Genomic DNA, 12,318 nt, shown 5'->3' with positions numbered 1-12,318 from the left:
TGGAGAATCTGAATTCGGATTCTTTGCACTTTGTTTTCTATGTGACTCAGTAGGAATTACCTACCCTTTCATTAGTTTTGCTTTTTTCATTGGTAAAATGGGGATTTGTATTTTTCTACCTTTCTGTCTTAATGCGCTGTTGTTGTAATAGTTACATATAGAAGAATTCACTGGGTTATTTATAGCCACCTTGGTCCTACTGCTTGCACCTGAGGCTCAGAACTGTATTTTTCAGATTTCCTTTCCTTATGTGGCCCTGGAACTATTATAATGCTCCAAAATGGAAGCAACCTAAATGTCCAGCCATTAGATTATTTAAACATAGTCGATTAATATAATGGAATGTTAATCGGCAATAATAATGAATGAATAACCACTGTATCAATAACAAGGATGGGACTCACAATCCCAATTGAGCAAAGAAGCCAGATACAAAATAATACATACTATATGATTCTACTTATATAAAGTTTAAAAACACTTAAAAGTAATATATAATATCTGAAATCAGGTTAATGATTAGGGTAGGAGGGAGAAAGAAGGGACATGAGAAGGACTTCTGAGATCCTAGAATTTTTTCTAAAAAAATTTTTTTGACCTGGGTGTTGATACATTGATATAACAATTTTGTGGTAGCTGAGATGTACAATTAAGATTTCAGATTTTTGTGTATGTATGTTTTATTTATATGTTAAAAATTTAAAAACAGGATAACAAACAATAACACCTAACTCACAAAAATTCTAACAGCCTTAGATAATTCAGAGAATTAATATAGATGCTAATGTACCAAATCTAATGCACTGTCACCAACTTCCTTTTGGAATATCTTACAATGAGTGACAAAACTTAAAATTTTTTCTTTCATTGAAATTTTGAGTCAATGTTTTGATAACTTCATGCAAGTATTAGTGATCTAATGTCCTCATGATTGTAGTATTATTTGAGGTATTAATACAATTGATTACTGTTCTTCACTTAGAACCTGCGTATTTAGTACTTTTAAAATTGAATTAAGGCGCTCATTTTTGTTATCTGAGCTATGGTGGCCTCCTAGCTTTCTCAGATCTAATCTCTTACTACTCATAGAATGATGACAGTAAAACAATCGAACCATGGCACTATCTTCAGTCAGAATACTATTGTTCAGGGCTGTCCAATAGAAATATGATGCAAGGAAAATATGGAATTTTAAGTTTTCCAGTACACCCTAAGAAAAGTAAAACAAAATAAACAAGAGTTGGCAAGGACGTGGAGAAAAGGGAATCTTTGCGCACTGTTAGTGTGAATGCAAATTAGTACAACCACTGTGGAAAATAGTATGAGGTTTTTCTCAAAAAATAAAAAATATAAAAACCATAGAATGCAGTAATTCCATTCCTGGGTATTTACTCACAGAAAACAAAACACCAATTCAAAAAGATACAGGCACCCCTATGTTTATTGCAGCATTATTTACAATAGCCAAGATATGAAAGCAACCCGAGTATTCATTGATACATGAATAAAGAAATGATGTGTTTATGCATGTGCACATACATACACACACACATCAAACAAACACAATGGAATATTACTCAGCCACAAAAATGGTATATTTTGCCATTCATGACAACATGGGTGGATATAGAGGGTATTATGCTAAGTGAAATAAGTCATACTGAGAAAGAAAAATAGATATAATTATACTTATATGTGCAATCTAAAAAACAAAAGAAAAAAACCCAAAAAACCAAACAGACTCTTAATACAGAGAACAAATTGGTGGTTGCCAGAGGGGAGTTGGGTGGGGAATGGGCAAAACAGATGAAGGGGATTAAAAGGAACTAACTTCCAGTTATAAAATAAATGAGCCACAAAGATAAAAAGTGAAGCATAGAGAATATAGCCAATAATACTGTAATGATGTTTCATGGTGACAGATGGTGACTACAATTATGGTGAGCACTGAGTAATGTATAGAATTGTCAAATCAATATGTTGTACACATGAAACTAATATAACATTGTATGTCAATCATACTTCACTAATAAAAGAATAGAAAGATTTACAAAAGTGTAAAGAAATAGCAATAAGGTGATTGTTTCAAAGGTTTAATTTTACATAAATATATGAAGAAATAAAAGTAAAATTTAAAAAAGTAAATATAAGCATGTGAAATTTATTTTAATAATTTGTTTTATATAATCCTAGAGATCTAAAATACTATCATTTCAACATAGAATCAATTCAAAATTATGCTATATTTTACATTCTTTTTATGCATATTAAGTTTTTGAACTCTGCTGTATATTTTATATTACAGCACTTCTCAGTGTGGTTTAGCCCCATTTTGAGTGCTCAGTAGCTACCTGTGACCCGTGGCTGCTGTACTAGACAGTGCAGCTCTAGCCCTGGGTCATTTTCTCTATTTTAACCCACTTCCTGGATGATCTCAACCAGTTTGATGGGTTTCAAACATCTACCTGCCAGTGACCCCCAGGCTCATACCTGGAGCCTAGCTCTTTCTTCTGAACTCTAGAGTTTATATCTAACAAGCTACTCAGGATCTCCAGTTGAGAATTAAACAGATATCTCAAACTCTACAGGTTCAAAACAAACTCATTATCTTCCCTAAAAATCAGCTCTACCCACAGTTTTCCCTTATCACTTGATGACAATCCACTCCTTCTGTTAGCTTAAACCCACACTTGAGCATTCCCCTTAACTTCTTTCTCTTATATGCCACAACAATCCATAAGGATATTAAATTAACTCTTAAAATTATGTTATTTTTAACCACTCTCACTACTACCAACCCTGTTTGAGTCTCGTCTGGATTTCTTCAGTAGCTAAAGGTCTAAAAGGTCTCCTCGCCCTCCTTCATTATCTTTTCAACACAGCAGCCAAAGTGATCCTTTAAAAACTTAAGCCAGATGATTTAACTCTGCTCTTCAAACACTATAATAAGTCTGATTTCACATACACTAAAAAGCCAAAGTCCTTACAATGGCTCTTGGAGTCTATGTTATTTGGCCTCCATTATTTTTCTGACATGATTTTTGCTACTCTTGTTCTTTCTCACTCAACTTTGGCAATCCTGGCCATACTTTTTTAAGGAGTGTTGCAGGCACATCGGTCATTGAAGACTTTGTTCTGGCTGATTCCTGTCCTAGAATGTTCTCCAGATTTGGCAAAAACTCACTTTTTCAAATTTGTTCAAATATCATTGTGGTATTTTGAATTATTGGCCCCAATTCTTTCTTCCAGATAGTAACATATTTCCATACCCTTGCCATGGTCTCATGGTAGTTGGACTATATTTCTTTGTCCCCCAAATTATAAATTGGCCATTTTATTTGCTTTGGCTGAGATGTTAGCAGATGTGAGCCAAGCCGGGGCTGGCAATGTTCCTGCGTGATTAAGTTTGTCTTCCTGATGATTAGTAATGTTGAGCATCTTTTCATGTGTCTGTTCACCATGTGTATGTCTTCTTTGGGAAAATGTTTATTCAGGTCCTCTGCCCATTTTGTAATCAAATTGCTTTTTTTTTTTTTTTTGGTGTTGAGTAATGTATTTTTTAAATATATTTTGCATATTAACCCCTATTGGATCTATCATTTGCAAATATCTTCTCCCACTCAGTAGGTTGTCTTTTAGTTTTGTTGATGGTTTCCTATTCTGTGAAAAACTTATCTTAATGTAGTCTGAATAATTTTTGTTTTTGTTTCCCTTGCCTTAGAATTCATATCTAGAAAAATGTTGCTATAGCCAATGTCAGAGAAATTACTGCCTGTGCTCTCCTCTATGATTGTTATGGTTTCAGGTCTCACATTTAGGTTTTTAACCCATTTTGACTTTATTTTTAAAAAGTTGTCCAGTTTCATTCTTCTACATGTAGCTATCCAGTTTTTCCAGCACCATTTATTAAAGAGACTGTCTTTTCCTCATTGTATATTCTTGCCTCCTTTGTCACAAATTAATTGATCATACAACCATGGGTTTATTTCTGGGCTCTCTATTCTGTTCCATTGATCTATGTGTCTATTTTTGTCCCAATATCATATATTTTTTTTAAAAATTGCTATTTATTTTTTAAATTTCTTTTCAATGTTCCAGAATTCTTTGTTTATGTACCACACCCTGTGCTCCATGCAATACATGCCCTCCATAATACCCACCACCAGACTGTTTTGATTACTACAGCTTTGTAGTATATCTTTTTTTAAAAGATTTTATTTATTTATTTATTTATTTATTTGAATTAAAGATTTATTTATTTATTTATTTATTTAATTTATTTAATTTATTTATTATTTATAAGGCTGAGCGGGAGCCTTATGTGGGACTCGATCCTGGGACTCCAGGATCATGACCTGAGCTGAAGGCGGTCACTTAACCAATTGAGCCAACTAGGCACCCCGCTTTGTAGTATATCTTGAAATCTCGGATTGTGATACCTTCCGCTTTGTTTTTCTTTCTCAGGATTACTTTGGCTGGTCTTTTGTGGTCTCATACAAATGTTAGTATTACTTGTTTCTAATTTTGTAAAAACTGCTGTTGGCTTTTTTATAGGGATTGAATTGAATCTCTAGGTTACATTGAATACATAGACATTTTAACAATACTAATTCTTCCAATCCATGAGCACAGTATATCTCTCCATTTGTTTGTGTTGTCTTCAGTTTCTTTCATCAGTGCTTTATAGTTTTCAGATATAAGTCTTTCACCTCTTTGGCTGAGTTTATTCCTAGGTATTTTTTGTTTATATTTTTTGTTTTTGTTTTTGGTTTTTTTTGGTGCAATTGTAAATAGTGTTGTTAATTTCTCTTATTGCTACTTTGTTATTAGTATATAGAAATGTTATTGATTTCTGGATAATAACTATGTATCCTGTAAGTGTACTGAATTCATTTATTACTTCTAGTAGGTTTTGGTGGAGTCTTTACAATTTTCTTTGTATACTATCATATCATCTGCATATCATCATGTGACAGTTTAACTTCTTAGTTACCGATATGGATGCTCCTTATTTCTTTTTCTTGTCTTATTGCTGTGGCTAGGACTTCCAGTACTATGTTGAGTAATATGCAGGGGGTCAGTGTCCCTAACCTCCACATTATTCAAGGGTCAACTGTACTTTTGGTTGTGTGCCACTGAGTTTTGTCATGGCTTCTCTATAACAATAGATTACTAATAGTAATTTTTTCAATGAGGACTGCTTCTAACATCCCAATTTTAAAAAATAACTTGTATGCTTTTGCTACTTTCCCAGAACCTTCACTCCCCCTTACTCTACTTTTTCTGTTTTACTTCTATAGCCTTATCATCTTCCAACACACTATCCCTGCTAGAATAAAGCTCTGGGATCTGTTTTGTTTGTTATAGTTCAGGCACCAAGAACAGGACCTGACACATAATGGGTAATCAGTAAGTACTGGCTGAATGACTAAATTTCAAGTGTATTATTATTATTATTATTAAGATTTTTACTCAGGATTTTGTGGGGACAGTGTTGCATCATCCACCACATTCTCAGACACGATAAAATTTTCTTTAGAGATTTCTCTTTAATTCTGCCAAATTCTTCTTGGACCAACAGAACAAAAAGATTTCATTTTTCTTTCCCTACTTAAATTCTATATGTCCCACATTTCCCTAGCAATTATGCTTTCTTATTTTACTTGTCCCACTGGCAAAATAAATGACCTATGGGTAGTGGAATGGTCATCAACCTATTTTATATTTTCCCAATGCCCCCTGTGCATCTTACTATTGTATCCCTTATCCAAGGAGCATGTAAAAAGTGTCCCTTTAACAAAGACATATTCTTATTATGAAAGAATGTTACTGGTAAAAATCTAGGTTTTTTTCATTCTGATATATTCCTTTTCAACTAGATATAAGAATTCATTTGTTGAAAATAGGGATTGTGAATTTTTTTCTGTTTTGACACACTGCTTGCTTCAGAAACAGTTATTAAATATGATGAATAAATTAATGAATAACAACCAGGGAGCAGATTATTCACTTACACATGCAGATGACCAATATGGGTACCCTGTTACTGCTGAGAGAGGAAGATATGATTTTTCAAATGCAGAAGGTTGTGAGAGAAACAAATATGTCCAGAGCAGTCCCACGCCATGAATATTCAGACCAGTCATTATTTCTATGGCCTGGAAGAAAAGAATGCCACTAATTACTTACTACTTCTCAGGCCCAACCTTTGAAAGGAGCAAACATCAAGAAAAAGTAAAGATGGAGAAGGCAGGTGACAACTTTTGAAGATTCTCAACACTTAATTCAAATGAGGTTTTCTTATCATTCAGAACAGTTTTAAGATGCAGCGACTATTTACATGCCCTGTAAAACTGTACTAGGGGCTTGTTTATCTACTTGGTTCAAGTGGTCATACGGCATGAGCCCTCAAGCCCTGGAAGAATTGATCTCCCTCAATATTCATCAGCGGCTATGCGGCCAACAATCCACATCTACAGACACAGCTCTTGTATCAGGCTTGGTATTTCTGACCTTATCTGCCCTTCTCTTATCTTCCCAAAATTTGATTCTTTCTGTTCTACCTGCCCTCAAGTCATTTGTAACTATGGTTTATAGCAGAGTTTGCTGTGCTTTATAAAGAAGAGTCAAAGAAAGATAGTGAACCCTTGGGATTCCTGGTTTCCTATAACTCTTCCTAGTAACCATTATCAGGTGTGGAATTTGAGGAGGATCTCTGCCCACTGAAGCCAGATCAGCTGTGATAGTTTCTGAGTCAAAGGAGGAGGAAAATTAAAAGCTTACTACATGAAGTCACAACTCACTGTAAGAACTTTCAGTTGGTTTTCAGAAAGATGTTTCTCAGGTGTGCTTCCTGCTGGCACAGCTGAATAAACTACATCTGCCTAGATCCCTACCATCCAAACACAGGAGTTAGTCTGAAAAAAACCTGTGGCAGTTATACTGGAGTTCAGAAACTGACATCTCTTGCCTTACTCATATTTCTATGAGGCCTGGGAACACTGACAACTTTTTTCTTACAGATTCCCTCATACAGGATAACTTTAACTTGAAGTTTGCAATAAACTTCTGTTCTGGCATGTGATTATGAGGCAAATGAAGATGTGGCTAGTTGGTGGGGATATTTCTCTCATTTAGAGAGTACTTTGCCTTCCAGGCAACATATAACTCTGCATTTAGTGGCATTTCTGACAGGTTGTGTCTGGGGAAGGAAGCAAGGGGACATTGGGGTAGATAGGTGGTGGAGCTTCATAGAATATGATGACTTTGTCTGAAATCTGAGTTTAGTGAAGGATATAGGATCTTTAAAAACTTTTATTTTTAAATAATTATAAATTCACAGGAATTTTCAGAAATAGTACAGAGAGGTCCTGTGCATGCTGAACATGGATTCTCCCAATGGTTACATCTCATGTAACTTATAGTACAATATCAGAATGATGAACTAGACCTTGGTATAATGTCTAAGTCAGGCAGAAACATGTTTCCTACCATACACCTCCCCCCACCCCCAATCACTATCAATAGGCTGGAATGACACAATAAACTCTTAGTAGAAAATATAGAAGAGACAAGCTTCATGACATTGGATTTGGTAATGACTTTTGGAAAAAAATGGATGAATTGAAGTACATCAAAATTTAAAACTGTGCATCAAAGAACACAATCAGCAGAGTGAAAAAACCCACAAAAATGGTAGAGAAATTTGTGAATTATGTATCTGATAAGGAGTAAATATCCAGAAAATATAAAGAACTCCTATCACTCAACAACAGCAGCAAAAACATACAATCCAATTAAGAAATGGACATGGGACGCCTGGGTGGCTCAGTTGGTTGAGCAGCTGCCTTCGGCTCAGGTCATGATCCCAGCATCCTGGGATCGAGTCCCACATCGGGCTCTTTGCTCATCAGGGAGCCTGCTTCTTCCTCTGCCTCTGCCTGCCATTCTGTCTGCCTGTGCTTGCTCTCTCTCCCTCTCTCTCTCTGACAAATAAATAAATAAAATTAAAAAAAAAATTAAAAAAAAAAAGAAATGGACAAAGGACTTGACATTTCTCTAAAGAAGATATGCAAATGGCCAATAAGAACATGAAAAGATGCTCAACCTCCTAACCAATCATTAGGGATATGCTAATCAAACCATAGTAAGGTACCACTTTATACCTATTAGAATGGCTATCATCAAAAAAGAATACAAGCGTTGAAGGGGATGTGAAGGAATTGGACACTACTATAGGTAGGGATGTAAAATGTTACTACTACTATGGAAAGTTTCTTAAAGGTTAAACATAGGACAATATGATCCAGCATTTACACACACACACACACACACGAAGAACTGAAAGCAGGGACTCAAAGAGACATTTTACACCTATGTTCATAGCAGCATTATTCACAATAGCCAAGTGTCTATTGACGGATGAGTGTATAAACAAAGTGTAGTTATACATACAAGGGAGTATTATTCAGCCTTGAAAAAGAAGGAAATTCTGACTTAAACTACATCATGGATAAACCTGGGAGACATTATACTAACTGAAATAAGCTCATCACAAAAGAACAATTGCTACATGATTGCACATCTCTGAGGTACTAGAGCAGTCAAATTCATAGAGACCGAAAGTAGAATTGTTACTGCTAAGTGCTACAGAGAGGGAGAGGGAATAGGGGAGTTATTATTTATCAGGTATAGAGTTTTAGTTTTGCAAGATGGGAAGAGTTCTGTGGAGGGACAGTGGTGATGGTTGCCCAACAGTGTGGATGTACTTGATGCCCCTGAACCAATACACTTAAAAATGGGTTTGATGGGGGTGCCTGGGTGGCTCAGTGGGTTAAGCCGCTGCCTTCGGCTCAGGTCATGATCCCAGCTCCTGGGTTCGAGCCCCGCATCGGGCTTTCTGCTCAGCAGGGAGCCTGCTTCCTCCTCTCTCTCTGCCTGCCTCTCTGCCTACTTGTGATTTCTCTCTGTCAAATAAATAAATAAAGAATCTTAAAAAAATGGGTTTGATGGTAAATTTTATGTTTATACATTTTAGTACAGTTTATAAAACATATCACTTAAATCTTTTGCTTCAGCAAGTCTTCTCTTGTTCTGTGTTGGCAACGATATGGGGGCATGGCCACCTATGGCCGCTGCTAGGTGGGAGTTTGATACCCTATTCAGACTCCATTGACACTGTGGGGGAGAGGGGCACCTTAGGGTTCCCCACTAAGCCTCTATGGATATCACCAGGGCTAGTTGGGATAAAGTCACCACATTATTTCCTCCCCATGTGGCCTCTACTGACACTGGGGTGGGTGTTGGGATAGGTGGCTTATTCCAGCTGAGAGATGATGAAGGCCTTATCCTCCCACTTAGCTGCCTCCTGATACCACCCTGAGGAAGGGGAGGGACCTTGTTGTAGGCAGGTGATGGGGTGATACACACACACACACACACACTCTCTCTCTCTCTCTCTAGATATACATAGAGTGTATATGTATACACTCTATATATACACTCTTTCTAGATATACACTATATATAGAGTACATATATACTCTTTCTCTCTCTATATATATAGATATATATATATAGATCTATATCTATATATATATACACTCTCTCTCTCTCTCTCTCTCTCTCTATATATATATATACACTCTATACACTCTATATATACACTCTGATCCAAGTGTTTTGGTTACAGTTTTCTTGATCACTCAGTTTTGCATAAAGCAAAAACCCCAAAACCAACAAAGAAAAAAAATCACAAAAAAGCCAGGAAAAGGCCAGGGTTAGGAATCAAAATCTTTAGTATCATAATATTGGGAATGAGGAGAGGAAATTTTGGATTCATTGCTTGCTTTAATGTAAACTTCTAGCTCAATTCTAGCAGAGGATTGGGTAAATCTGAAATAAGTGATTTCAGATCACTTATAAATGATAAGGCATTAACAGACTTGAGTTGTTGGGAATATCCTTGGACAAAGCTTTAAACCTGATGGTTTGATTCCTAATCTGGCTCTATCACCCAGCAATATGGGTAGATAAGGCAAAGGGATATACTCTGCTACATCTGATGGGAACTGAATGGGGAAACAGTGGCATGACTAGGGGATGAAGTCAAGAACATAGTGCCATTATGATCAGTGTCTACAAAGCTTTATGTCTGCAGCTTCTGAATATAGTTTCCACAATCTGGCCATCTCATTTGGGACCATGTTATCATTAGCTTAGCATGAGATAATTTATTGATGCCCAAAAGGGATTTTCTACCCATTTCCAAACTCAGAGGATATTTTCTGGGAGTATGATGAGGTTGTGATGGTTTGGGGTTATGTAAATGTAGTTGATAGATTAATAATCTCTGCTTTATTTAACTTTAGCGTGATATACAGCTTATCGAATCAGGCTGCAAGTGGAAAGTGCAGGTATTTACATAACTCTTAACTCTCCTCCATTTGGAAAGGTCATAAGAGACATGGTTAAAGTCTTTTCATTAGTCTGTAGTCATTTACTTGCTCAAGTAGTACTAAGTTCTTACCCCCAACAATCTTGTTTCCTTTCTTATCCACAGATGACGTCTTGGCATTTTTCACTAAAGATACAGAAGAGAAATGAAAGGATAAATGTGTTTATCTTTTGTTGGAAAATATGAGGACAAATTAATATTAATTATTTTCTTGGGTAACACACTTAAAATCAAGAGGATAATCTACTTCTAGAGCTACTAATTTTTCACTGTTTTGTAGTTCCCTGAGAGATGTTTTTCATCAAACCATCAAGATGGTTATCTTGAAAAAATTCAAATAATTATTTCTCAAATAGTTTTATTCATTTGCCATCCTTAAATTGGGCTGTAGCAAATTGTCTGGGGTGGCTGCTCTGATCCATCAATCCCTCTAGAAATTACCGATGTCCCCGCAGTTTATGGGGTCTGGGAAACTGGACTTCTGTTTGCTGTGCTTTAGTCTCTTACTCTATGCTATTTCTTTCCTAATTAAAATCTGGTACAAGGGCACCCAACTGACAGACTCCATTCACATGCCTATATCAGCTGCAAGGGAAGCTGAGAAATAAAGTGTCATATATTCTGTTTTGGGAAGGTGGCTTCACGAGGTAGGGACCCACAAAAATGTAGGAGAGGTGCTCAATAGCTAAGCCAATTAAAACTCATAGATATCTATCGTTACATTTGTGGATATCCTTTGAGATTTCTGTAGAACTCTTATCAGTCCTTCCTCGAATGCATATTTAATATCCATGAGAATTTTTCCCGATAGGGCCAAAGGTGAAGATCTAACTCAAATTGGGTCCATAATATGCTCTCCCAAGTTATTTGAGCTGGTCTCCATGTGAGAAGATCTAAAACCTTGGGAGCTATGGTTTGTCATGCTCCACCCTAATGGACAAAATAGTAGAGAAAGGGGGTTTTGAGTGTGAGATGAACAGAAAGGACACACAAAAACATGAAGACAGGGGGGAGGAGAAGAACTTCCTGAGTTTCTGATGGCTTTCAATTTTCTCCTTCTAGTTTCTTTTGGAGAGCTGGCTGACTTCTTGCCCTTACCTTATATAAGCTTATCTGTTCTTACATTACAATAGTTGTATTTTCATCTTGGTAAAACCAGTAAAAGACAGTTTCTGATTCTTGCAATACAAGTCTTTTTATTTATTTATTTTTAATGGCCCTGTCTTCTCACTTTCCTCACACGCCTTTGAGAACCTGCTCTCCAGGATCTCCAATGTCTGACGGCCCTTCTTTTTTTCTTCAACCTCTTATCTACAGCCATACCTTAAGTCTAACAACTTCCCCTTCTATTACATGAAGCAGCAAATCTTACGATCTGAGTTGCCCCTGAGGGGGACTCTTGACGCTTGACACTCAGAAAATGTAGAAAGGTACAGTGGAAAGAATCAAATTTTGTCCGTAACAAGTTACTACGTGGCCTTGTCCGTATCATTTATTCTTTCAAAGGTTGTTTTCTCAGCCGCGAAAACAAAACAATCAAAACCCAAAAACCAAACCCAAACCAAAAGACCCCAAGCCGAAAGACCCTGTAGGACTGTGTTGGGGAGCAAACAGGAGAAATTGGCACAACACTGAGACTCAAACAAGAACCAGCTTTGGGAACGCCTGCTTTCAGAGCGGTCCGCTCCGACCACGGGGGCTCCCTGCGGTCACATGATCACAGGGCTGGCTGGGCTGGAGGGGCGTGATCCGCCAGGTGGCGCCCTCAGTGCCCTACCTTTCCGCTCCTCCCGGAGTCCCGGCGGCGGCGCTTGCCCGGCGGGCGCCCCTCCTTGAGCGGCGCCCCTCATCCCCCCTCGCGCG

General features: G+C 37.0%; 1 protein-coding gene across 1 annotated transcript in view; it reads right to left on the bottom strand.

Annotated features, from left to right (window-relative positions):
* The window catches only part of LOC125079216 (membrane-spanning 4-domains subfamily A member 12-like), a 34,525-nt gene extending 22,207 nt beyond the window's left edge, over positions 1-12,318 (bottom strand). The window contains exons 1-3 of the mRNA XM_047692681.1: positions 12,233-12,318; positions 10,528-10,581; positions 6,015-6,158 (exon numbers count right to left, since the gene is read on the bottom strand). Of these exons, the coding sequence (XP_047548637.1) occupies positions 6,015-6,158; positions 10,528-10,575 (192 nt within the window). The 5' untranslated portion in view covers positions 10,576-10,581; positions 12,233-12,318. The remainder of the gene's footprint in view (positions 1-6,014; positions 6,159-10,527; positions 10,582-12,232) is intronic.

The sequence above is a fragment of the Lutra lutra genome, chromosome 10 (genome assembly GCF_902655055.1).
Source record: "Lutra lutra chromosome 10, mLutLut1.2, whole genome shotgun sequence".
In the NCBI taxonomy this organism is placed as follows: domain Eukaryota; kingdom Metazoa; phylum Chordata; class Mammalia; order Carnivora; family Mustelidae; genus Lutra; species Lutra lutra.
The sequence above is the reverse complement of the archived record's forward strand: the minus strand, read 5'-3'. Positions and strand labels throughout refer to the sequence as shown.